The 26433-nt window shown below is 42.9% G+C and overlaps 1 protein-coding gene across 1 annotated transcript in view; it reads right to left on the minus strand.

The window, feature by feature from the left end:
• The window catches only part of TANC2 (tetratricopeptide repeat, ankyrin repeat and coiled-coil containing 2), a 246001-nt gene that overhangs the window by 56847 nt on the left and 162721 nt on the right, over positions 1-26433 (minus strand). The window contains exons 6-9 of the mRNA XM_054995523.1: positions 19168-19316; positions 5192-5381; positions 3977-4240; positions 2858-2983 (exon numbers count right to left, since the gene is read on the minus strand). Coding sequence (XP_054851498.1) covers positions 2858-2983; positions 3977-4240; positions 5192-5381; positions 19168-19316 — 729 coding nt within the window. The remainder of the gene's footprint in view (positions 1-2857; positions 2984-3976; positions 4241-5191; positions 5382-19167; positions 19317-26433) is intronic.

Raw genomic sequence — 26433 nt, forward strand, 5'->3', positions numbered from 1 at the left:
GGAGAGGTATTTCTACAACCCTCTGGTCCTTTGATGGATAGCTTTGGCTTGGTATTCCTGGCTGATGTTAATAGGATTCTGGATTTTGTGAAACCTACCACATAGGCTCTGGATCCGGATTGTTGTTCAGGCTAATAAAAACCTGCGATCAGAGTAAGACAGCAACTTCATAGAGATTATTATAAAGTATCAAATTATTTTTGCTAACGAATTTCACTAACAGTGCATCTTAAGAACATTTTCCTAGGAGTAAGCCCCACTGAATAAACTTAACTAAGCTGCTGAGAAGATCTGTTTCGGAGCACACTGTTAATTATGTTTCTTTATGATACATGATTTGTTTAGATTGATTTAAGTTACTTTAGTTAGTTATTCTTAATTAACTGACAGTGTACTGTGTAACTGTGGATTCTCTAAATTTACCTGACCTAACATAATTTATTTGATTAAACTTTCTACATATTGATTTATCTACCTTAACTTAATCCACTTGACCAAGTACACTGAATTTTATAATGTGTAAGTGCTGGCTATTACTGAGCCACAGTGAAGTTAAACTTGCCACCTCCTTCCCAGGGGAGCGCATATCATTAGGGAAGTTCCCTTCCAAAAGGTAAAGGTCAGGGCTTTTTTTCTGGGAAAAGAGGTGGTGGAACTCAATGGGTTGCCCACTGTCTGGCGCGGAGGACAATCTAAACTCCCCTCTGTCTAGAGATCAGGGGGTGGTGGCACCAGCCATGTGACCATTTTCAAGAGGTTCTGGAACTCTGTTCCACCACGTTCCAGCTGAAAAAAAGCCCTGGTAAAGGCACTGTAGGATTAAACAGCTTTCGGTTTTAAAAGCCCTTAAGGTGTTTTACAAATTCACATGCTCCAGAATATTCTAAGGTAACTTAACTGCAATGAAATCAGAACAACCATCTGATGTTTTCTTATATTCTCCTAGCTCACTGATTTGCCTCCATGCACATAACTTCTCTTGAAGTCCCAATCCTTTTCCTCCACAGATCACAAGCAATTCTGAAGCTGATGTTGTTTTGATCTTTAATAGGATCCATGACTACAGATTTTACACTTTCTGACAAGCAACCTCTTACAAACCATTTGTAAGGAAAAGACCCCATCAGGCTCTCAAATGGATAAATTTAACACTCTGGTTCAGGCTCTATGTTTTGCACAGGCCCAAAACCAAGTCTGTTTTGAGAAAAGTTGCTTGGCTTGCCAATGAGGCATACCTGCGAGTTGTCGCTGTTCTCTTGAGAATTGGCCTTAGGACTCCAGGTAGAGCGCAGCTAAATCAGTACTCCCCATATTTCTCATGTTAGGACCGATTAAGAATCATAGCCCTGATTGGTTCATGCTCTGGTGGTCTGATGTAAAGCAGGCCTGAAAATGACTGTTTGATTGTACTGCAGATCCCTTCTAGTCAGTACCTGTCTACCAGCATGTGAGAGGGAGGCTTTGATTCCATGCCTCCTGCATTCCAGCATGACAAGAACAGCTTGGCATGGACTGAACTCTGTTGCTAAAGCCTTTGGTAAGGACCTCAGCCATGAAGCCAACTCAGAGATTGCCAGATAGCTAGCTTGAATTATTTTAGTTAGCTAAGTGTATTTAGAATAGCCATACCTTAATGCCTATTTGAAGAGAGGTTCCTGCTCAGCATACACTCCTGAAATCTATCTTTAATAAACTACAATATATTTGACCTGCCTGTGTTCAGTTACTTGCTGAAGAGTACATGCCCTCAGAGTAAACCCAGAGGCTGAAAAGCCTCGAACAAATAGACACCCAGAGCTCTTGGAAGCTTCTAGGAGTACAGGAATGGGAGACGGGGCCCGGGGTCTAGACACCATTCATCAACTTTACTGCAGAGTGCAATCTTGTGAATATTTAGCCTAAAATAAAATCAGCTATGCAAGCATGATCAGAACAGCAGCCGTGCTCTGACTTTAATTCCATCACGTTAAATGGAACCTACCTATTCCAAAGAAAAACTGGTTCACAAAGGCAGTCTGTATACCTTCTCTTTCCTGGGGACAGGCTTCACCTCCTCATGGCCCCTATGGCTGTCTCCCCACCACTGCTCTGCATTTGCCACCTATTCACCATTTTTATTTACTTCATTTATACCTTGTTTTCTCCTCAATGGGGAACCAAAGCAATCATTCACCTTTCTTCCATTCCACCCTCACAACAACCCTGTAAACTAGGTTAGGCTGAGTGTGTGTGAATGGCCCAAGGTCACCCAAGTGAACTTCAACAGCAGAGCAGGGATTCGAACACAGGTCTCCCAGATCCTAGTCTGAAACTCTAGCCTGTACAGCACACTAGTTTTTGTGGGGCAGCTGCTACTGAACAATAGCAAGCAGTCAAGCCTGAGTAAGTTACGGTAGTCATATGGCATCAAGTCAAGCAGCGGTTGTGGCTGGGCCTTGCCCCAATAAGTCCTTCCTCAAAAGCCAGAAATGTCCCGAAAAGGACCCTGTCCCTCCTCTTTCCCTTGACTGCTTCAAACCAAGACCATGGATGTAATGCATGCCATTCTCTCCAACCCCTGTGAAAGCATCTAGGGAAAGCAGGGGTGTGTGTGTGTGTGTGTGTGTGTGTGTGTGTGTGTGTGTGAGTGAGAGTGTGTGTGAGTGTGTGTGTGTGAGTGTGTGTGTGTGAGTGTGTGTGGGTGCGCGCGCGCGCGCGCGCGCGCGCGTGTGTGTGTGTGTGTGAGAGAGAGAGAGAGAGAGAGAGAGAGAGATCATGTAGCACTTGTCCACTCCTTCCAGGGTTTCCATCAGATGAAGATTGGGGCTGAAAAAATGTTTTGAAGATAAAACTTCTGAAACATACCCATCATCCTTACCTCTTAGGTCCTGCTGCACACGAGCACCTGCCATGCTCTGGCGAGGCATGCGGAGAGACGTTCGTAGGGGAGCATGCCTCTGTTCATCCAAGTAAGCAAGATCTTCTAAATGGGCTGAGCTAGTGGCTGTCAATTGAGAAAAAAATAATTGATCAAACCCACATCTGAGCATTTTTCCTCATACGTAGTCTCCTATACAAATCACCTTCTTGAATTGATCAAGATGGGTAGCCATGTTAGTCTGTCTGCAGCAGTAGAAAAGGGCAAGAGTCCAGCAGCACCTATAAGACTAACAAAATTTGTGGTAGGGTATGACCTTTTGTGAGTCACAGTTCAAAATACTAGGAGAGCATCCAAAGAAGCTGATGGGCAGTAGATTCAGGGTGGACAAAAGGAAATACTTCTTTACCTAACAAGAGATTAAGATGTGGAATTCACTGCCAGAGGGTGTCATGATGGCCACTGTCAAAAGCAGATTTAAAAGGTAATTAGACAGAGTTATGGAGTAGTTCATCAATGGCTACTGGCCATGGTAACTAAAGGGAGCTCCATATACACAGGCAGCAAACATCTGAATACCAGTGCTAGGAGGCATCAGCGGGGGAGGGTCTTGGCCTCTGTGCTCTGATTACTTGGCCCTCCAAAGCAACTGTCACACAGTATGCAGGACTGGGCGGAGTACTGGTCTGATCAAAAAAGGACTCTTCTTCTGATTTTATGTATTATTAGTTTGCCCCCCACCCCCACCCCCATTTTCTAATTTCACACAACAAAATATATTTGCATTTCCAGCAAAGCCAAGCATATGAGCTAATGAAAAATATATGTTAGTTATACTGAATGGCAATGAAATGAGTACTTCACTAAATAGCAGCAATCAACAGTCATTGTTCAGACAGAGGGGATCCAGGGGCCATGAAACTAGAGCAGCCAGAGATCCAGGATCTGCATGGCAATCAAAGCAAGCAGCCACTCTAGAAACATTTTTAAAACATGCTTGAAGAGTCTGCACACTTTAGAAAAACAAGATGTATGTGTGTGTGTGTGCATTATAAACTTAATATGCCAATATTCTAATGAGAGCTCATGAATTTTCATATGGATAAATGAGCAACTTACCTGCTACAGAGTTTGGCCGCGGCATCAGGTACAGTGGAATGGATTGGACTGATTGAGATAAAACTGTCTCTAAGCTCCTTTCAGGGATTTTATTCAAACTATAAGTAGAGGCTGCCATGTTTTCATCCACTCGGTATAAACAAGAGTCGATGCTGGACTTTTGAGACTGCCAAGGCTTCAAGTTTCCTCCTGATCCAACTTCTTTACTGCTCTCCCCTCCATACTTAGCACGGTCTACATTTTCAGAATAGCTTGTCAGTGTTGCTGTAAGAAACAAACAAGAAGAGCCTGAATGGCAAAGGAAGCAACTGTTGCAGATGTAACCTTTTTAGATGATGGTTTGAAACTCTGACACAAACTAAGGGGGACTTTACATCCCAGGAGGCGTGATGGAAATCAGGGAGATGTGCTCAGATTTAATATTTTAGACATTTTCATAGTCTGCTTCTAGCCTGAGGGCTTGTTCAGATACATAATTTTAAGTGGCCGAATGTTATTGATAATTTATGTTTTTATGATTTTTATTATGTTGCTTTTACTTGGTGCCACCTTGAGAAGGTCTCTGGAGAGGTAACACATTTTCTAAATAAATAAAGAATACCCCCCACTTTGCAAGCATCACAGAAAGAGCCCTTCCCGTGCTTCAGCTCTTTCCGTGCCGCTTGGCTCTTTAAACTTCAGCTGGCCGGTGGGGGAGATACCCCCATCAGCTTTGATTTGGCATTTCTTAATTGGAGCCATGCAAGAGAATGTTGCTTACATTCAGTGAACACTGAAAAGAAGAAACCCAAAGCATGAATTCTACTAAAACTCAGGTGATGGCTTTTGGGAAGAAGCCCCGCAATTGACCAACAGAGGAATTTGAAATGCCTTGGAGTCAATTTTAATTATATTCTCTGATGCAAAACCCATTTGGAAATAACAAAGTCCACAGTGTCCAGAACCAAAGGGCTGTATTAAAATTTAATCATTCCAAAGGCTGTTCTCTGATGGATTCTGCTGAGAAACTTCTTCAGAGCAAGACTATACCCTAAAGTTTGTAAAGAGCAGAAGTGGGGGAGGTGTCCTATTAGTTTGTGACAAAGAAGAAATGACAGGAAAGGCAGTCCTAAAGGTGCTTGTTAATGCTTAGAAGCTAATGTCTAAATAACTTTAACAAATTCAGGAGCCCCACAAATACAAATGACTCTGGTGGTGCCCAGGAATACGACTTACCAATGATGCCACTGTCTCTGCTCTCCAGAGTAGAAGTTGGGCTGGTGACAGCTCCGTAAGTGTCATCCTTGGCTGTGACATCCTTGGTACTGGCCTGAGGGAGGGTAGAGCAGGGACTACTAGCTGGTGGTGAAGCGGTACTGCTGGTCAATGTGGAACAGGGACTTATCCGTTGGGACACTGCGGAGGTCTGCACAAGGAGAAAAAAGAAGACATCACTCTTCTCACTCCGTTAGTGTGGCATGCAAGCACCTGCTGTGACTCATATTTGAGACTCTACATGACACAGCAACAAATATGCTTGGCTATTACAATGCTGCTGCAGCTAAACAGATATAAAATGATTTTTTTTCTTTGACTCAGTACCTGGATATAAAATAAACTAAATCTGCTTTTCTTTCAAGTAACAATGGATGAAATTTATATTAACATCAACTATGCTATTTTATGACGCATCTAAAACTGCATTATATTTGATACTGACACACTATCCGACACAATATACACTTTTTAGATTAATAGCTTTTCATTTAGTCTGCCCATTGTTCTATGGGTGATTGCTACTGTGGTGAAATGCCTTTCACCTCAGAATTCATATCAAGGTTATATTAATTTGGGTCTCCATTCCTCTCAGGGCCAGGCAGAAAAGGTGACTCTTTGCAGTTTGAAACAGGTATACAGAGGAAATACAAGTGAGAAGATGAATCATACCCCAGTACAAGAGCAAACCAGTGCTATAGAAACGTAGACAGACGTAAGATGGGAGAACATAGCCAATCAACTCACAACTAAGCGTCACAACTAGGGAACCAGCTTGCCGCAAAACTTGTCTTTGATAGTGTTATTGAACTGTTTGTTTACAAGGCAAAAAGTTTGCAAAGCACTATGAGCTAGATTTCTTCAAATCTGTCTCTTCTTTTTTAATGTTGATATGTGCTAGTTGGTTGTTATTTGAAGTGGAGGGGTTTTTTGCCACCATACCTTGTTGCCCATGTGTGCTGCATAAATAAGTGAAATGAAATCTGTTCTTTAATAACTATGTCCCTTTTCCTTTAACATTTCTTACCTAATGAACAATATTACTCTATTCATGATTACAGGAAGCCAACAACAAGGGTCACATGGAGGGCCCAGATGGAATCTTTGTTCAAGAACCCATGGTGGCTCTCAGCAGCCCTATCCCCAACCCTCTTTGTTGCTCTCCTTTGAACATGTTCCAGCTTATCAACATCCTTCTTAAAAGAACACAGTACTCCAAAGTAGGTCTATCTAGAGCAAAGTGATACCATCTAGGGGTGTGCAGGGACAGAAAGATTTGGTTTTCCCACTCTGGAAATTCTAAAGCTATAAGGAATCGGAAATAAGTGATTTCGGAAACAGCAAGCTGCTTCAGAAACTGCTTATTGCTCCGCTTCAGTATGCTCCGTGAAGATTCGGAGCACATCAAAACTTCCCACCCCACCACTTATTTCACCTGATGGGATGAGGGGGTTCCCTCTTCCCCCTCCCATCAGGTGAAATAAGCAAGGGCTGCGTCAACTGGCCCACGGGGGGGGGGGCTTCCTGCGCTGGCCAGCTGAAGTTTAAATAACCCTTTCTGTGCCCCTTGCAAGAGACACAGAAAGGGTCCTTCCTGCACTTCAGCTGGCCTGCAGGGGGGGATTTCCCCGCCGACCAGCTGAAGTTTGAAGAGCCCTTTCTGTGCCGCTTGTCCCTTTAAACTTCAGCTGGCTGGCAGGGGGCATCCCCTCACCAGTCAGCTGGAGCCAGCCACAAGGTTTGAAAGCGACCTGAATCGCTTTGGGAAGCTTTCATTCGGAATTTCCGAATCGGGGTCAGCATGCTGGGCCCAATTCAGAAATCTCGAATCTTTACAAATTGAGTCCGATTCGGGTATTTATCCCCAATTGGAAACTCAAATTGCACACTCCTAATACCATCACTTTGTGTGATCTGGACACGACTGTTGATTCAGCCCAAAATCTGATTTGCCTTTTTCGCTACCACATCACACTTACATTCAGGTCTTTCCTACAAAATAAACTCACACAGACTTTTTGGACAGAATGTAACAAATCAAACAGGGTTGTGCTGACTTGTGATTGTTGTTCATTGAGTGTTCTTCTGTACAGGTGCATACTGGGACTGTGCATGAATAGGCCAGCTGCAAGATGGAGGCTCTAAATCTCTCTAGTGCTTTCGATAGCACAAGAAATGCACACCCCTCCCCAGCCTGCATTCTGGAGTTTCCCCCCAAAATGGACAAGTGACCATGGAGGAAAAGCGATCCTGCCCTCGGTTTTCCTCTCAGCACTGAGGAGCTCACAAGATGCATGAAACGAGGAAAGGAGAATGGGAACGTGTGCCTGCACAGAAGACCACTTGATGAACAACAGTCACAGAGAAGCATGATCTTGGCCGTTCCCACACAGCTTACCTGGACACGGAACGCTGCACAGCATGCCGGAAAAAACCACGGTAGAATGCGTTTTCTCTTGCGAGTTGTGCAACATCGCACAAAACTCGTGAGAGAAAACGCGATCTTCCGCAGGTTTTTTTGGCATGCTGCGCAGCGTTCCGGGTTCAGGTAAGCCGTGTGGGAACGGCCCCCGTTTGCATTGTCTTGTTCCTGTTTCAGGCAGAGAATGCATATATGCCCCAAGGCACCTTGGAGAAATAAATAAAATCAACAGCCCACTAAAACTTGATCCCAGCGACATTTTTAAAAAGTGCCTACCTTATTCTAAGGGCACAAAATATAAACTTGACCATGGACTGACACATCTATCATTACTGCAAAAAGATACAAAAGATACAGCAAACGAAAATCACTGGAACAGCAAGGAAACCTGCTCAACAACGGCAGTATAAATTTAGCTCTTATAGAGGAATAAAAATCACAACTAAAAACAAAATGAGGTCAAGTTTCAATTACAGCTCTACCACAAAGGGGTTTTCATTGTCATGTTTTCTGTGTAGTACCACAGCGGGAAACAGCTAAGCTCCCATGCCCTGGAGCTCTCAGTGAGAGACTACATAGGACAGCTCTCCCAACAGCTGTTTCCCTTCTTGAGTACAAATCTATGAAGTAATGCCTGGTGAATGTCAAGGCTAAGGACCATGAGACAGCTCTAAAGATATCCAACAGTGACACACTCCTGAGGAAGGCAATGGAGGATGCTTGGGGTGTGGTAGAACACAAAGACCAATTGCAGGCAAGGTACCTTTGCTAGCTCACAAGAGAGCCTGATAGCAAAAATAAGCCCATTTTATTTTATTTTACTCATTTATACCCCGCCTTTCTCCACAATGGGGACTCAAAACAGTTTACATCATTCTTCTCTCCTCCATTTTTTCTTCACAACAAACCCTGTGAGGTAGGTTACACTGAGACAGTGTGACTGGCCCAAGGTCTCCCAGCGAGCTTCCATGGCAGAGTGGAGAATTTAACCAGGACCACCCAGATCCTAATTTAACCACTACACCACACTGGCTCAACCCATCAAGAGAAGAACTGTATCAAAATCAACAGACCCCTTCTCAAGTCTCTAAAACAAATATCGTTAAATGCCTCTCACCTCAAAATACATTAATTTGGGCCAGAGAAAGAAAGTGGCCTCTTGGGAGTCAGAAACAGGTATACAGAAGCAATGCAGAAACAGGTATACAGAAGCAATGCAGGTGGCAGGAGGAATCACACCCCAGCACAACAGCAAGCCAGTACTATAGAATAGCGGATGGACCCCAGCTGGCAGAACAAAGCCAGCCCAGGGTCTCACTCACAACTAAGAGTCACACCTAGAGTCATAAAGCTGGGAAGACTAATATGATAGAACGAAAACTCTTCCTTCAGGACAGGAAGGGATTGTAAGGCCATCCCAAGGGAGGAAGAGGAAAGACAGATTATAAATTCTCTTGACACAGAGAAGCTGTTCTCTTAGCTTCCAGTTTCTGACCGGGAAAGTACAAGCCATGAAGGACTGAACTTTTACCTAGAGATTCCATTTTCTCCATGTAATAAGGGACAATGGGGAGAAGTCGCAAACCATTTACTTATTTATTGGTTGGTTTATTTAACTGATATACTGCCTTTCCACCATATTTAGTGCTCGAGGCAGTTTACAGCATACAAACCATGAAAACTAAGGTAATGCTGGACTCTAAACTACTGAAACCAAATAATACTATTCCTGAGCATAGGGAAAGGGAACTGTGTGTTTTCCATCTTTTCTTTGTACCTTTGCTCATGCTTGAACAGACCATGTGTATTCTTTTTATTTATTAAACTTCCTTATATTTTGAATACTTTTGATCCGGATATCTGGAAACATACCACACCTGTTTGGTCTTGCTATCTGAAGTGCAGTAATGGGGAGGGCCATTACTGAAGTTGCACTTGGTGTCTTGAGAAATATCCTGGCTCATAGAGTATAGGGCCTGCACATTTAATCACTGTTTACTAAGCAGTGATCTTGTTCTTCTGTACCTTAACTAGGGAATTATCAGTTTTGACTGCTAAAGAGGTCTTTGCTCTTGAAAGGGAATCTTCAAACCTGGACCTGGTTTTATCAGGCAACATAACTGACCTAAGCCAGGCATGTCATCAGAAAATAAAAGAAGACAGTAAGGAGCAACTGGAGCAGTCAGTAATGTGTTTGGCCATGTTAATCTGTTAAGCTCAGCTAGCTTTATGCCTTTAGCATGAATTATTTTTGCCAATTTTTTTCTTGTCCTCTGCCAGGAACTCTAAATAACTAGCCATCTGTTTCCATAGGAACATTTGATTGCAACCCACAATGACCTGGCATTTTGCCACTCAGAATGTCAGAACTCTGGAGGAATACAACTTCCTCCTTAGCCCATTCAATGCGTATCCCTCTTGTCAACTGTGGCAGAATGAGGCCCTGTTACTTGGCTACAAGTAAGTCCAGAGCTGGGTGAGTGAACAGAAATACAAGATCCTCCTGGAGTGCCCTGTACACTGTGGAGGAAGCAATGCAGGTTTAGAACCAGAATACCACTGCAATGTTTAGAATACCCTGCGGTCTTCCAAAGGCTGTAGGGCCAGGACGGTCTGGGTGAAAAGACCTTGAGAAATATTTTATAATACATGCAATAATGGCAGCTAGAATTCTATTAGCATATTATTGGAAACGTCAAATAATGCCTACTCAAGAAGAACTAGTGGTGAAGATTATGGAGAGTGCAGAAATGGACAAATTGACCTCAATATTGAAAGGGCAAATGGAAGAGAAATTTGACAGCAAGCATAAATCCAATACAGAACAGCAACTATGCTGAAACAAAGTATAGTTAAATATGACATATTAAACACTGTAGAAACCTCCCAGCAGGAACATACTTAAAGCAACAGACAGTACATAGTAATATAGTCTATAGACCCTATTTACTCATACATCTCTTTGAATCATTACAATACAGCCCTCCTACTCATGTAAAAAAGCCCTCCTGAACAATTCAGTTTTTAACAGCCTGTGGAAAGCCAAGTGAGAAAACGCCTTCCTAACTTCATCAGGTAGGCCATTTCATAAGGAGGGGGGCCGCAAGAGAGGATGTGCATGTGTGGGCAGTTCTTGATTCTGCCTATTTACGAGGTGACATCTGCAGAAGGCGCCTTCAAATGAGTGAAGCTGCTATGGAGAAGCATAGGGAAAGATGTGGTCCTGCAGATATAAGGAGCCAAGGCCAGGAAGAGCTTTGTATGTGACAGCCAAACCCCTGAATTGAGCCCAATAACTGATGGGTCGCCAACAGAATGACAGCCACGTGGAAATAATATGCATGCTATGCTTAGTTCCTGATAATAACCAAGCTTTAGTGCTCTGTACCAACTGGAGTCTCTGAGTTGACTTAAAGGGGAGACAAATGTAGAATGCATTACAATAGTATAGTTTTAGGTGGCTCTGCAGTAGAACAGCATGATTTTCCAGAATGGTACCGAGGAATAACCTGCTACAAGATAGACCCAACCGAAACAACAACAGAACATCAGTGGTGGTCACATACAGCTCTCAGCTCAAACTATTCAATGCATCTTCAGTGACTTGCAACCTATGCTGGACAATGTCACTCTTCTCCCCCAAGCGCTGGAAGGCAAACCTTTTCTTGCTCACAAACAGCCCCCTAACCTTAAACAACTTTCACTTATAAAAATGTACCTCCCAACACTGACACAGACTCCGGGATCAGAGCCTGCAATAAACCAAGATGCCAACTCTGCCCCATAATTACGCCTATGGCACGATCACTGGATTTAACACCAGTTATACCATCTTAGGTTCATTCACTTGTTTATCTTCCAATGTTATATATGCTATCAAGAATCAGCAATGCTGTTCTATACACTGGACAAACAGGTCAGTCCCTACACAAAAGAAAAAATGGACATAAATCTGACATTAGAAATCACAAGACTCAAAAATCAATAGGAGTACCTTTTACTCTTCCAGGATGTTTCTCCTCAAACAGAGAAACTTCAAGGGAAGATTGCAAGTGTGATTGCTGAAAGGGAGTTCATTCACAAGTTCAGAATAATGGGACAAAAAACCCCCACCCCAGGCTGAATAAAGACTTGAGAGTCTTATCTCACTACAGATGCTAAGTTCTGCTCTAATTAAGCTGCGTTGTATGACTGTATCTTTACATCTTGACATTTTCCTTTGCTACACCCCTCCTCTCAAAACAAGCTGCATCAAACCTTTACATCCTGATACCTTCCCTTGTAACACCGCAGCCACCTTCTGGCTGAGATATAAAGGCATAGGGATATCCATTCCTACTCATGTCTGAAGAAGAGACCTCTGATTCTCAAAAGCTTACACCATGAAAATCTTGTTGGTTTCTAAGGTGCCACTGGATTCAAATTCTGCTGTTCTACAATAGTATAGTCTTAATGTTACCACGGCATGAATCCAGGTGGCCAAAGCGGCACTGTCAAAGTAAGGGCCATCTTCCAAGCTAGACTGAGTTGGAAGAAGGCCTTTTTACAGCTGCATTAACTTGCTTCTCCAAGAGCAATGCTGGATCCGGTATAACCCTTAGGCTCTTAACTTGAGTCTGCAAGGATCAACAGAACCCCATTCTAAAGTGGCTAGCACAGTGTCCTCCAATGCCTTGCAAACCAGCATCAGTTGTCTTGTCTGGGTTCAGTTTCAATTTGTTCGCTTTCAGCCATCTGACCACAGCTGTCAGGGAGTCGTTCAGAACTCCTACTGCATCACCAAAAGATTTGGATAGTGAGATTTGGGTGTCATCTGCATACTGACAACATCCTATTTTATAGTTACAAATGATTTCTCCTAAAGGCTTTACATAGAGTTGAATAATATGGAGGACTAAGATGATTGTGCCCTGTGGAGCCCAGCAAGATAATTCCCACATTGAAGATAACTGGTCTCCAACAGACATCCTCTGAATTTGTTATCTGGGGAACAATTTAAACCAATTCAAGGTACGTCCACTGAAACCTACTTCTGCCTCCAAATGCCTCAACAGGATGGCATGCAGCTACAAATATCGTAAGCTGCAGGTAGATCCAGGAGGAGCAAGAAAAAAGTGTGGCCTTTGTTTACATTCATATGGAGTTCATCAAAGCCACCAGAGACATCTCGTCCCATAGTCTGGCCTGAAACAGAATGATAAGGGTCTAGAGCACAACAGTTATCCAAGAAGACCTGGAGTTGGTCTGCTACTGCTCTCCCAATCACTCTGCCTAGAAAGGACATATTAGGAACTGGGAGATAAATGGCCATGTTATTTTTGTCTAGCATTTTTTTTTAAGTAGTGGGTGAGTGACTGGTGATACTGGTGATTTGGCTGAGTCATTTGTCACTGGGGTCTAAGCTAGAGGATGGAACAGGAGCTCGCACAGGAAACTCAGGGTGGCTTGTAAGCAAGGAGGAGTGAGCCAAGAAAGGGCAAAGGCATCCAGAGAAGAGAAGAAAGCAATACTGGGTATACACACACACAAACACACATGCATTCAGACTCACAAATGATTCCAAAAGAACAAGAAATATTGCTAAACTGATTGCCCATTACCTCTTCTTAAGAGTAATTTAATTGAAGAGACAGAAAGAAAACCAGGCTCCTGCCTGATTGCCTTCTTGGACTACATTAGTAGCCAACAATACAATATGGAGCAGGGACAAGCTCACTCTCCTCAGCATCAGCCAGAACAGCAGGAAGATTCAGTTCCACTGTAACCAGGTCATGTCCATTCTCTGAAAGCCACCCCAGGAGCAAAACTGAGATGTGGAGCATAAATGATAAAAATAAATTAATGTCCCACCAACTGTACAATTTTAGTCAGGGCTGCTCACTCTTTCAGACTCCACTCCCATGTCCCACTTTTAAAGCAACAGTTATCACTCTCTCGCTCTTGCTCCACACATTCTTGCAACAGTTAAAAGGTGAACACCAATGTACACAGTGCAAAGCAGAGAATGTGACTCTCAAAAGTTGCATGTTTGAATGCACGTACAATTTTGGAGCCTCTGTCTATAATCTTTGAGAATTCTTAAAGCACAGGTGAGAAGCCAGAAGACTGGAGGCAGGCAAATGTTGTCCCCATCTTCAAGAAGGGGGGAAAAAAGAATTCAGGTTAACTATTGACCTGTCGGCTTGATGTCCATACTGGAAAGGTTCTAGAACAAATAATTAAATAGTCCTTCAGCCTTTGGAAAAGAAGGCTGTGATTACTAAGAACCAGCAGGGGTTCCTCAAGAACAAGTCAGGTCAGACTAACCTTATCTCCTTCTTTGCTAATTAACCTTTTGGTGGATCAAGGAAATGCTGTGGACATAAGTTTATTTTATTTCAGTAACATTTTTGATAAGGTTCTACATGATATTCTTGTTGACAAGTTAGTAAAATGTGGTTGGATGCTGCTACTGTTAGGTGGATTTGTAATTGGTTAATAGATTGTACCCAAAGAGCACTTGTAAATGGTTCCTCTGTCTTTTAGAGAGGAATGACAAGAGCAGTAACTCATGTATCTGTCCTGGGCTCTGTGTTGTTCAATATCTCTGTAAGTGACCTGGATGAAAGAATAGAGGGGATGCTCATTAAATTTCCAGATAATACTAAATTGCAAGGAGTAGCTAATAGAGTAGAAGATAGAAACAAGATTCTGGATGATTCAGGCTTGAAAATGGGGCCAAAACTAACAAAATGAATTTCAATTGTGACAAATGTAAAATTCTACCATTAGGGAGAAAAAAATGCATAATTATAGGATGAGTGAGACTTGTCTTGATAGTACTACATGTATAAAAGATCTAGGAGTCAAAGTAGATTATATGCTGAACATGATTCAGCAATGTGATGCAGCAGCTAAAAAGGTGAATGTAATTTTGGGATGCATCAACAGAAGTATAGTGTTCAGGTCACCTGTACTCTGCTCTGGTTAGACTTCACTTGGAGTACGAAGTTCAGTTTTGGGCACCACAGTTAAATAAGGATGTTTACAAGTTGGAACATGTGAGATGACAGCCATCTTCCAAGTATTTGAAGGAATGTCACTAAGAGGACAGAGCACAGTTATTTTCTGTTGCCTCGGAGGATCAGACCAGAACCAAGGGGTTAAAATTAAACCAAAAGAGGTTTTTGGCTAAACATAAAGAAGAACTTTCTGTTGGAGTGTTTCCTCAGTGGAACAGGCTTCCTCAGGAGGTGGTGGGCTCTCTGGAGTCTTTTAAGCAGAGGCTAGATGGCCACCTGCCAGCAATGCTTTCTATGACTCAGTATGAATTTAGGCAGATTATGAGAGGAAGGGCAGTGCTTGGTTCTTGTGACCCTTTCTTATGTGCCAATTGCCACTTTGCCATCAAGAAGGAATTTTCTTCCAAGTTAGACCGACCAAGGATTTTGAACATTTTTTTTTTGCCTTCCTCTGAGCACTGAGTCTTTGCGATTGCTGTGAATTTCCTGCATTGCACATGGGGTTGGACTAGATGATCCTTGGTGTTCATCCCAGCTCTAAGTTTTTATGTTTTATGTTTCTTTATTCATACACATATTGCTCTATTGTGATGGTTAGGCAATGTGGAGCAAAAGCATCATTAGGTTCAGTGGAACATAAAGGCTACTTTCAGGATTCTCCCTATATACATGGCAGATTTCAATCGGATGGGGAATATTACTCTGACAAGGCCATCCTCATGGGATGCTGTTCAATTTTGTTGCAACAGACTAATGCATCTCCCACTCTGGAGGCTTCACCAAATAATAGCTATTTCCATTCCATTCTTTTATTATTAATGCTCACAGACCAATAGATTATAAGCAAACAATAGAAAAATATAGAATATATAATTATAAGTACAATATTTACATTATCCTAATATATAAAAGGCAACCCGTGTTGCTGATGACTCACTTTTTATCCTGGTGCAGGTGCAGTGAGTCATTTGTAACACTGTACCTGCGCCAGGATAAGCCTGGAGAAGCAGCCCTCCCAAGGAGGCCTCTAGAGGACGACGCCAGTGTGGCGGCCTTCTCTGTTGCTATGGCGCCTTGGGAGGGGTGCGGCACCAGACCTCTGGAGGCCTGGGAAGGCCCAGCATGGCAGTGGGAAGGCCTGGTAAGGTGGCTTGGCCCTCCGGAAGCCCAGGAAGACCCAGCATGGTGGCAGGAAGGCCTGGCTCACTGACGCGGCCCTCTGGAGGCCCAGGAAGGTCTGACATGGCAGCCTGGCCCTCCAGAGGCCGTTTTCTAGAGCCCGTTGTTTTTACAATGGGCTTGGTTGCTAGTACAATATAATTATTTAAATGCCACAGACAGAAATTTTACCACTGCAACAGTAACCTGGAGATCAATGTTGGCTAAAAGCTACAATCTCCAACTGTGAAGTTGGAGTCCGTTTTTGGATATAGACCATGATCTACTTATCTTCGGCAGTGCTATATTTGTTACAATCAATGAAAAAATGCCAAAGTATCTAGTTTTACAGGTTTACAATCAGCCACCCAGAAAATGGAATCCCTGCAACCTACCTATAATTCTCCTAGCAACAATGCACTTAATCTTGTTTTGGAAAATAAGATTCAATCTTTGGGGACAGTTAGGAGCTTTAAAATAAGCAGGTAGAATCTTTGGAATCAGAAGACATAAATAGCACAAGCAGCACACCCTCGAGACTCCACAACAAGTGCTCTATTTATCAAAACATAGAATATGGGATTTAATCAATTTACACGCAGAGGTATATTCCATTTGCTTAAAAAACTCAAAAAGAAAAACACAATTTCTCTACTTATCAACAACCAATTTTACCCATGTACTTCGGAAACCATCATTAGCAAGTTGATAAAACCCTTCTGGGGAACATAAGATTTTAATTTAAAGAAGGAAGTTGCTACCCAAGCCTTAGCCTCAAGAGATGGTTTAGCAAATTCCAAATGATTTGCAGGACCAGAAGTACACATTGGTAAATTTGACATTAAATGTAAAAAAAGAACTAAGAGAGAATCATAATTTTCATTAACCTTGGCTATAGCCAGGGGTATACCATAAAATAATAATGGAACAACCTTAGTCTGAAAAGGCTGAATGGCAGCTAGTACATAATTAATGCCTGAGGTTCGAAAAAATCATAAAAGGGCTAAAGAATGCACAAGCTAATTCTTAGGAGCATTAATATATCTTGTCCAAGACCAGTTTTAAGAAAGAATATCCAGATAATGAAATTTGTTCATCTGTTTAAGTGGGTGGCCTTTCATAAAACAAGATAGAAGGTGTAGTGGAGTACCTTTAGAGAACGCTAAAATTTTAGTATTTTGACAATATACATCTAAAAACTCCTGGGAGCAATAGAGTGCAAAAGAGTTCAGTAAATAACTTAAACCAAGGCAAGACCAAGATACCAACAAAGTGTCATTAGCAGAAAACAAACTTAAACAGGTGTTTGAGACAGGTGAAGAGAGTGGAAGAGTTCATGAGAAAGAACATGAACATTTATATACAGATTCAAAAGGAAGGGAGCCAAAAAACAACCTTGTAGGACACCTCTATTCACTTTGATCACCTTGGTAAATTGTCCATTACTTCCACATGTCACGTGCGTATAAAGTTGATGAACTTTATAAATTAACTAGATTAGTTGACAAGAAGCTGAACAACTAATATCTCTGCATGGCCTTTATCATCTCTACAAGACTTGATTAGTTTTAGTAGTTAACAAGTGGAGACCCAAAAGAAATTCCAGAAGCAGCCATCCCATTTACTTAGTTCCCTCTCCCACTACCCTTTCTATTACTCTCTCTCTCTCTCTCTTTCATCCTCCCCTCACTCTTTGTCCTACTCTCTCTGTTTATCTCAATCCTTCTCCCTCCCCCACACCCACTGTCACTTTTTTTCTGTCCCTCTCATGCCTACTGTCACTGCTCCTCTCTTTCTGTCTCTCTCCCCACAAAGCCTACTCTCACTCCTTTTCTCTTTCTCCCTTCCCCACCTCTATTACATACTCTCTCCCCTCTCCCCACCCCCACTCCTCTCTCTTTCTCTCTCCCTATCACTTACTTGGATCCTGCCTGCTACTGGGTCATCCTGGCTTGTGGGGCCAGCCTGCAGCTGCTGAGGAACAAGGTTCTCATGGCCTGCTTTCCCTGACCTGCCGTTCCCATCAGCCGTGTCCCACTTTCCTGGCCAGAGTACCCTCAGACCCATCCACTGTGCCCTACCACCACTGCCTCCCTTGACAGGGCTGCACTGGCCTCTTGTGACTGAGTAACAGGAGAAGACCACCTGGCATCAGGAGCAGCCACAGAAGGCTGCCCATCTTCAGTGGCATCTTGGAGAAGGCTGCTTGAGAGTGGCAGCAATCACAAACAGCCAACCAGTTTTGGTAGCAGCCATGGCAGGATGCCTGACACTGAGGCTGCTGCAGCTGGCCCCACAGGACCTACCAGAGCAGGTGAGGTCAGGAGCAGAGGTGTCTTCACTTCTGGACAGCACCACTGCCACCAGCTCCCCCACCCACAGCACTGTGCAGCTGTATGTGCAGACAACAGCTCTTTGGTTTTTAACCCTCCATCCCCACCCCCACCCCGTCTCTTTTTTTAAAGGTTTCAGATTTTTCTCGCGTGAGCTGGGAGGATGAGGCAGAAGGGGTTGTTTATCATCATTTTATCTGCTAGGTTTCTAGATTCAGCACCAATCAACACTTGGTGGTCAGAGAAGTCTTCTTCACTAGTGCCCCGTATGATAGTCACTGGATTTCTGGTGCATATGCATGATATTGAGCTCACAACATGAGTTTCTATTGCACCAGTCGCGCTGGATGAACTGATTCAGCTGGTCTCAGTGTTGCTTTTGGAGTCGCTAGACAAATAATACTGAAGGACTTTGACATTCATACCAGCTGGATCAGACCAATGGTTAATCCAGTCCAACTTCCTGTTTCCTACTGTGGCCAATCAGACAGCTTACAAGCACGGAACAGAGCCCCAAGGTTCTCCTTGTTTTCACCGCTAATGCCAGTATTCAGAGAGTTTACTGCCTCTGAACATGGGGAACACATTTTTATTCTGACTAATAGCCACTGATAGACTTAGCCTGCTGCAGGCACATACATCATACGCACATATATACATATAACATATATTGTATATGCACACATGAACAAGCAAGGATCTAAAAACAGAAACTTCAGCCTACTTGGTGTTCGTGCAGGGAATATTAGACAAACTCCAGCTACATTTATGTAGCTGAGTCACTTGCTACTTGAGAAAAACAGAAGCAAGCTGCAATGTAGCTGGTGGTTGCTCTACAGTCAGGTTTGGGTATCATACATTACAAGGGACTGGGATTTTCCTGATCTTCCTGCATTTGCTCAGAAACAGAATAACCAGAACTAGAATTATGAGGGATTGCTTCATTGTACAAACCCAGTGCTGTGTCAGGAGGATTGGGACACTATGAAATCACCACCATTCGGCAGAAGGTAAGGAACCCACCTGATTGTCCTCATGCACTTCCATGCTGTACTGCTGCCCTGCTTGCACCTCAGTCACTTTCTCTCCCAGGAGGAAGCCTAGGCGAGTCATGAGTGTATTTGCTGCCTCATCTACAGATGGAGGGGGCCCGAGCTCCTGCTCAGCTTCACCTGCAGAGAGAGAGAAAAGGAGGATGTTCACTGTGCAAATAATACTTCACACCACCGATCCATGAGACTATTCAACATTTACCTCACTAGGTATTTCCTCACTAGGGATGTGCACCCAAAAAATTCCAGGAAATCCAGATTTGGGTTTCAAGGATCCAAAAAAACTCTGGGATCCCTGAAATCAGGAAAGATTCTGTGATCTAATTCGACAAGATTTGAGAATCCCGGATTTATCTGGCCATTATTCTCTATGGGGAAAACTATTGGGGGGGCTACCCAGGATGGTGGATTGGGGAGCATTTTTCAGGCAAACTTCACCAAATTTTCAAGGAACTACTTATGACTGTCCACTAAAGACCGCCCAATCTCAGGTCCGTGTCCTTTGAAGTCGAGCTCTTTGGATCTGACAGCAGTCTGGTAGAAGTCGACTCCGTGCACTTCTTTTTCGACTTCATTATCGGAGCCGGTGAAGGCTCCGATCTTGAAGGCGACTTAGTAGGAGGATGTCAGATCCGAGGGACCCCAGTGAGGCTTTGAGTCTCAAGTGATCAGTGTCGAGCATGAGACGGATCCGAGGTCATTGGAACCGAAACAGTCAAGTGGCTCAAGGGGCATTGACTCTGAGCGGGAGATGTGATTTTCGAGATTGAAGTCTGCGCTTGTGGGACCACCTGGTCTCTGCTACCTGCTGAAGGGAAAGCGGTCTTTGGAATATCAGAGGCTCTCATAGCTTTCTCCCAGAGAAGTGCCTTTAGCCTAGTGGCCCTCTTGACTTGTGCCTTCAGGGTGAATTTGTGGCAATGTTCACAAGTCTGAACATTATGCGCTTCCCCTAAGCACTCCAGACAGACAGAATGACCATCCATTCTAGTCATTTTAGTAGACCAAGTAGAACAGCATTTAAATAATGCTTTATCAGCCATTCTAACACTTATCTTTACTTTACTTTCACTTTCAGAACAAAGCAGACGAAAATCTTGAACCTTCCTAGCCAGTGGCGAACAAACTGTGAGTGGAAGGGGCACCGCCTCCCAGTGGCGTGTTCGGCGGGAAACGCCGCACAAGCGCACTGGGTAGGCGAGCGCTCCCTAGAAGATTTTAGCTTTGAAACCTTGCCATATCAGCAGGCCTGTGTGTGCACAGTCCCATATGGGATTGCACAGAAGATGGACAATGAATACATGGTTGCATGCTTGTATTATCTTTAACATTTTTCAAATATTACTCCAATCAAAAAGAATTCCACACAGGGCTTTGAATTTGTTTGAACATAATATTTGAACCACACTGGATCTTTTTCCCTAATCAAATATTTTAGTTCCTTTTTTTGTTATCATTAACTTGGGTGCTTATTAAATTCATTTACAACAGACAACTGTTTTATATGTAACAACTCAAAATTGTTTTGAGACTACAAAATGTTTTATGATAATGGAACTTTGGAAGAGTACTCTCTGAACCTTGATATCGGAAACATGATTGTAGATACTGTATTTTTATATATATTAGAGCATTTCATGGTGTTATAAAATAAGAAAACAATCCATGGGTGTTAAAGAAAAACACAGCCTCTTTCACCTGATTTACTAAGGTAAAATGGTTGTCTCCTTTGCAGGGCAAATTCCATAGAGAATTCAGTGAAAAAGACTTGCTTCTGCACCTCTCACCACAGGAATTCTAATCAGTTTTCCGCCTTTTCCTGACCTTGAAGGGAAATCAGTCTCTTTGAGACAAAATTTGACTCTATTTATTATACAGCTGCAGAGGGGATTCCATAACTTAAAACATGTTGGTTAACCCTTCTACTATTCTAACATTAAATAATTATATTGGTTATAAAATATAGACAATCTGTCACATGAGATTGAAATGTGGTACAAAGAATTTGACAAGGAGTGGACTGGACAACATTCAGCAAAATTTGCTGTTGTACAGCTAAGTTATAGAAGTTTTAAAAATCTGTCTTGATGTAAAAGTGTTTAGGAGCCTTTTTCCTGCAAACAAAGGGCACCTTAAATTTCTTCTTCCTTCAGTTTAAATTCTGCCAAAATTTCTAAAATATTCTGGGGGTGTTTCACTAATTAACTTGGGAAAAAATACACTGTGGTGCTGTAGTCTGATGGCAATATGGAAGTAGGTGTCCCGAAAGTCATTAGACACAATCCATGCTCCCAGAGAGAGGAGGAGGAAGACGGTAGTTAGGGTCACCATTTGGAACTTCTTAGCATCAATGTATCTGTTGACACCCCTTAGATATAGTAAGGGGGGAGGCCCCATCTTTCTTTGGGATGCTGAATTATGGAGAGCAGAAGCCCTAACCACACTGAGAGCAAGGTACAAGTACTATCTGTTTTTGCAGAAGACAGTCCATCTCCTGACCAAAGATAGGAGAGGGTGGAGTGGGACAGAATCTGGACAAGGCATGACCTCTATTGTATACCCTATCCTTAGGATAGTTAGAACCCAGCAGTCTGATCTTATCTCCTCCCATGCAGAAAGATGTTGACGGAAATGGCAGGGAGTGATAAGAAGGAAGCGGCTGCAGATTTCGAAACAGTTTCATTGACTCTTGAATTATTTTTTGCTGAGAGGACAGTTGAGAGTTGTTTGAGGAGAAGGAGAAGTGATGGTCTGATTTGAAGGTCTTCCTTGTGGAGGATTGTTCAGAAGAAGACTTAAAAGGATCTTGGTGATCTGAAGAAAGACTGTCAGCCTTGTGATTATATACTGGTGGGTTAAGCCCATAGATTTCACAGTTGTGAGGAGGTCTTGGATTTTTTTGAGGGAGTTATCATTCTTATATAGGGTTATACCAAGTCCCCCGGGGTACAAACTGGGGAGGGGGGGGGGTTGAGGGATTGTGTGGGGGGGGATTTCAGCCAATTTTAAGCAAAATACCCCTGCGGGAGTGTCTTTCCTTCCCCTCACTGTCATGCTGGGAATGATGCTACCCAGGCCCATTCCCTAAACCTTTTCCCTTCATTGGGGGTAAGAGGCAATGGGGAGCAGAGGCTGGGAACGGAGGATCCCTGCCCCCACAAAGGAACTGGAACTCTATTCTTAGAGCTGAAAACCCTTACTCTCTCAAAAGATAAATTCTCAGTATGTGGCTTACTATTAAACTGGGTGACCTAAAGAGGGCTGGAAGATGTCTAGAATGTGTGGATCCTTTATCCCCTAGTGTAGCCAAAAGGTCCATATTACAGCACTGGAGAGACAAATGCCCACCTTTTATAATTCAGTGGATTACGGGCCTTACAACTTGATCAACATTTGAACATACGGCATATAGATGACAATTACATAGGGATTTATTTTTAGGTATTTGGAAAACTTTTACATATGCTTATGTTTAGACTTACCACTATTGTTGTGATATCCTTATCACTATTTTGCATAAGGTTTAATTTTTAAAATAAAAAAATGTTATTTTTAAAGATGCTGTGTCCACAAGTTTCCACTCAGCAGAGTTGTTTGGTTGTTAAGAAATGGACTCAACCTGCATTACAAGTATCAGCGGTGCTGCAAGCAGAATTAGTCACTCCCACCCTTTCAGATGCAGGCAGCCACACTAGAAACAGTTTCACAGCATGCATCATTAAAGATGCTGTTATTTGGATGAATATTTATTTAAAATATTTATGCCATACCTTATATCTGCAAGCTCAAGGCAGCTAACGAAACAGCAAAAGCTGCAGGACACTGACATCTTAAGTGTCAAACAAATCAAAACCAATATGCAATCAGATATAGTTTAAAAACAGCACACACAGTTAAACACAGCTAAAACAGTTCACCCTCCATCAAATGCCCTCTGGAACAAAAAAAGTCACGAGCATCTTCTTGAATACAGCAAGGGGGAGGCGCTGCCATACTCACTCTGGAACACTATTCCAGAGGACCTACCACAGAAAATGCCTGTGGAGCACAGCTGGCTCACACGAGTATACCAGGAGTTGTAGTTATAGAGGAATGAGGGTCCCAGGGCATGAAGGGCCTTAAAGAAGATAACCAGCACATAGAATTTGGTCTTAGAAGCAGATAGGCAACCAATGCAGCATGGGAATTATATGCTCCAACCGGTCTTCAAGGCAGCCCCATACAGAGTGCATTATAGTAGTCCAATCTGGAGGCAACAGTGGTATTGTTAGCAGTCAGACCCCTCCTCAAGCTGAGAGGGCAGTTTATAGATGAAATATTATAAACCCCCTTCCTCATACTCTGTAAGTCGAAGGCACTACCAGGCCCAAAGCAGATGCCAACCGGACAAGAGTCTGAAAAATGATCAGGAGGTGAGTCAGAGTGGCTGGCTGACCAACGGCCCTCACCATACCCCGGAGACGCGTAACTTAGAGTGATGAGGTTCCCAGGAAGCTCCTGACTCATCCCATCAGGAGAAAAGACAGGTTCTATGGCAAGCTCTATCTGATTTGGTACAAGTTCTCCACCAAGGCTCCTTTCCCAGCTCCTTCACATACAACTCCTCCCTGGTTAACAAAGGGTCCAAAGCTCTTCTCAAGAGAAGATGATGCCAAGGTGAAACCCAGTCTTGCAAACCAACTTGCAAACCAGCATTTCATGCTCATACAAGGGCCTCTACAGAATTTCAGTTGATTCCACCGGAGGTTGTAGACCAGCCAAGCTCTTACTTGAATAGTAGTATAAAAATCAATCAATCAAATAAATAAATAGTGTTTAGAAAAAATTGGACCATCATTTGCCTTAGTGGCTTTGCCTCACAGAGTGGCAGACCAGACAGGAGGGCATCTAGTTGCTGCTTGAAAAAAAGCAATAATTAGGGCCTTCAAACTATCTTTGGACCTGGCTCACTTGAATGATGACAGACATTTCAAGCTTGTCCTTTTGGGGGGAAGAGTTTTGTAGTGTATTTATTTAGCTATTTATATCCCACTTTTCTCCCTAACAGGGACCAAAGTGGCTTATACAATTCTCCTCTATCCCATTTTTCCCCCTCACAACAACCAACCCATGAGGTAGATCAAGCTGTGTGTGTGATTGGCCCCAGGGCACCCTGCAAGTTTCCATGGCAGGGTGGGGATTCGAACCTGCATCCCCTAGATCCTAGTCTGATACTCTAACCACTTTAATCACACTGGCACTCTAATGTTCTAATTACTGCTACCACAAAAACTAATCCTAACATCGCCATAGTTTCTCATAATCTTATTATGACAAAAGTGCTGTAGGATATGAATATAGCTGTAACCATGGTTGTTATCACAACAAAACACTATTCTCTAACCCTAACCTAATCTTACTCCAGTTTCACATAATCCTGTTATTGCTTTAAAAAGCTCTATTTAAATGAGTATTGGAGGCAGAACTGAAAGCAACTGAGTAAAAATGAACTCATCCACAACCACTCAATGGTGTATAGTTCAATTTACAAGTAAAAAAGCAGTAATAACTTTATACATTTATTTTCATGTCATACAGCAAAACATTCTGATGCAAAATGAGGAAAAAAGAGGGTTGTACTTCCACTGAGAACTGCTGGGACACACTATAACACAGTACCTGTTGAAAATACTAGGCACCCCATTGAAATTTCTAGGTGCTATGACATCATAGTACTTGAGATCTGTCAAGTCAGTTTTTAAGTAACCTTGCTGCCTGAAATCTTGTTTCATAGATTTTTGCCAAAGACAAGATATAGGTCCTCCTCCAGTAATTTATCCTGTTGACCCCTACTGTACAGTGTAGAAATCCCCATGAATGAATTTAAGGAAGCTTCAAAACTTCCATACAGTCTTGGTCCCGTCATGTGTTTGTTTTACTTTTCTTGTTTTATGAATGACACTGACACTGTAGATTCTACACCTTCTTTTTGCAATATAGGTATTTGTATTTAGTATTTTCATTCTCGTTTTTCTTTGTTTTTTAAAGCCTGTTTTGAAGATCTGCTCCCTTGTTCGTAGAATACACAGAAAAACATTGCAAATGAAATGTCTGGTTATTACTGGGACAGACACCCTTGGAAATAAATATCTAATTCAATTACTGCTCAAAACATTGTAGCATTATTTAAAAGATAAATGTCCCCAAGAATCAGTGTTTGAAATTAAAGAATAATTTAAATGCAGCTCAGAAAAAAATCGAGCTCTTAACACACTATTCCTAATGTCACATGTAGTTTGGTCCCCAGAGGTTTTGAATGATGGTGTAATCGGAAAATGTTCAAAAGTATATGAAAGGGGGGTGGGGGAATGTGGAATCTTCCTGACCCAGGCTTTGTTTGTCAAGCAAGAAGTCAAAATAGAAAGATGCAAGAACTAAAAACAGTGGCCATTTTTGTAGTGCTCACCAGTAGAGGTGGGCACAAACAGGAAAAAAAACCCCAAACACCATGTTCGTTGTTCATTGCCATCCACGAACAGGGAATCACGAACAACCATGAACATGACCCTGTTCACAAACATGTTCATGGTTGGCTGTTCGTGGGAGGGAGGGGGGAGACTTGGAAGGGAAGAAAGTTCCCTGCGTCGTTTGCAAACAGCGTGGGGAACCTCCTTTCCTCCAAAGTCTCCCTCCAGCAGCAGGGAGAAGGGCATTTCACCCTGGCAGGCTGCACTCAGCCGTTTGTCAGGGGTTTCCCTGACAAGCAGCTGAGTGGGGGATTTAAATGTCCCTCTCCCTGCGCTGCGCAGCAGCAGGGAGAGGGAAATTTAAACCCTGGCAGGCTGAAATCAGCCCTTGTCAGGGTCTTCCCTGTCAAGCGGCTGAGTCGGGGGTGAAATGCCCCTGGGCTTAGATTGGGGTTTCCAGGGCAACAGGAGTTCAGACAGAGTTCAGAAAGTCCGTGCCTACTGTTGCCAAAGGAATTGATTGAAAGGTGCCAGACTGTCTGGCTTGACGAACGGCTGATGAACACCACGAACAGGGCTTGGAACGAACACATATTCGTCGGGAACGGGGCCTCACAAACAGCTTGCTCGCGAACAGCTGATCGGGCTGTTTGTGGGTTTTTTTGTTCGTATTGCTGTTCGTGCCCACCTCTACTCACCAGAAGCCAAGTATAAAGATGGTGAAGATCCAAATAGACAGTCAGACCAAGTATGAAGGAAGCAACAACAGTGGTTGGCAACCAAATATGCAG

Source organism: Eublepharis macularius, chromosome 12 (assembly GCF_028583425.1).
Source record: "Eublepharis macularius isolate TG4126 chromosome 12, MPM_Emac_v1.0, whole genome shotgun sequence".
Classification (NCBI taxonomy): domain Eukaryota; kingdom Metazoa; phylum Chordata; class Lepidosauria; order Squamata; family Eublepharidae; genus Eublepharis; species Eublepharis macularius.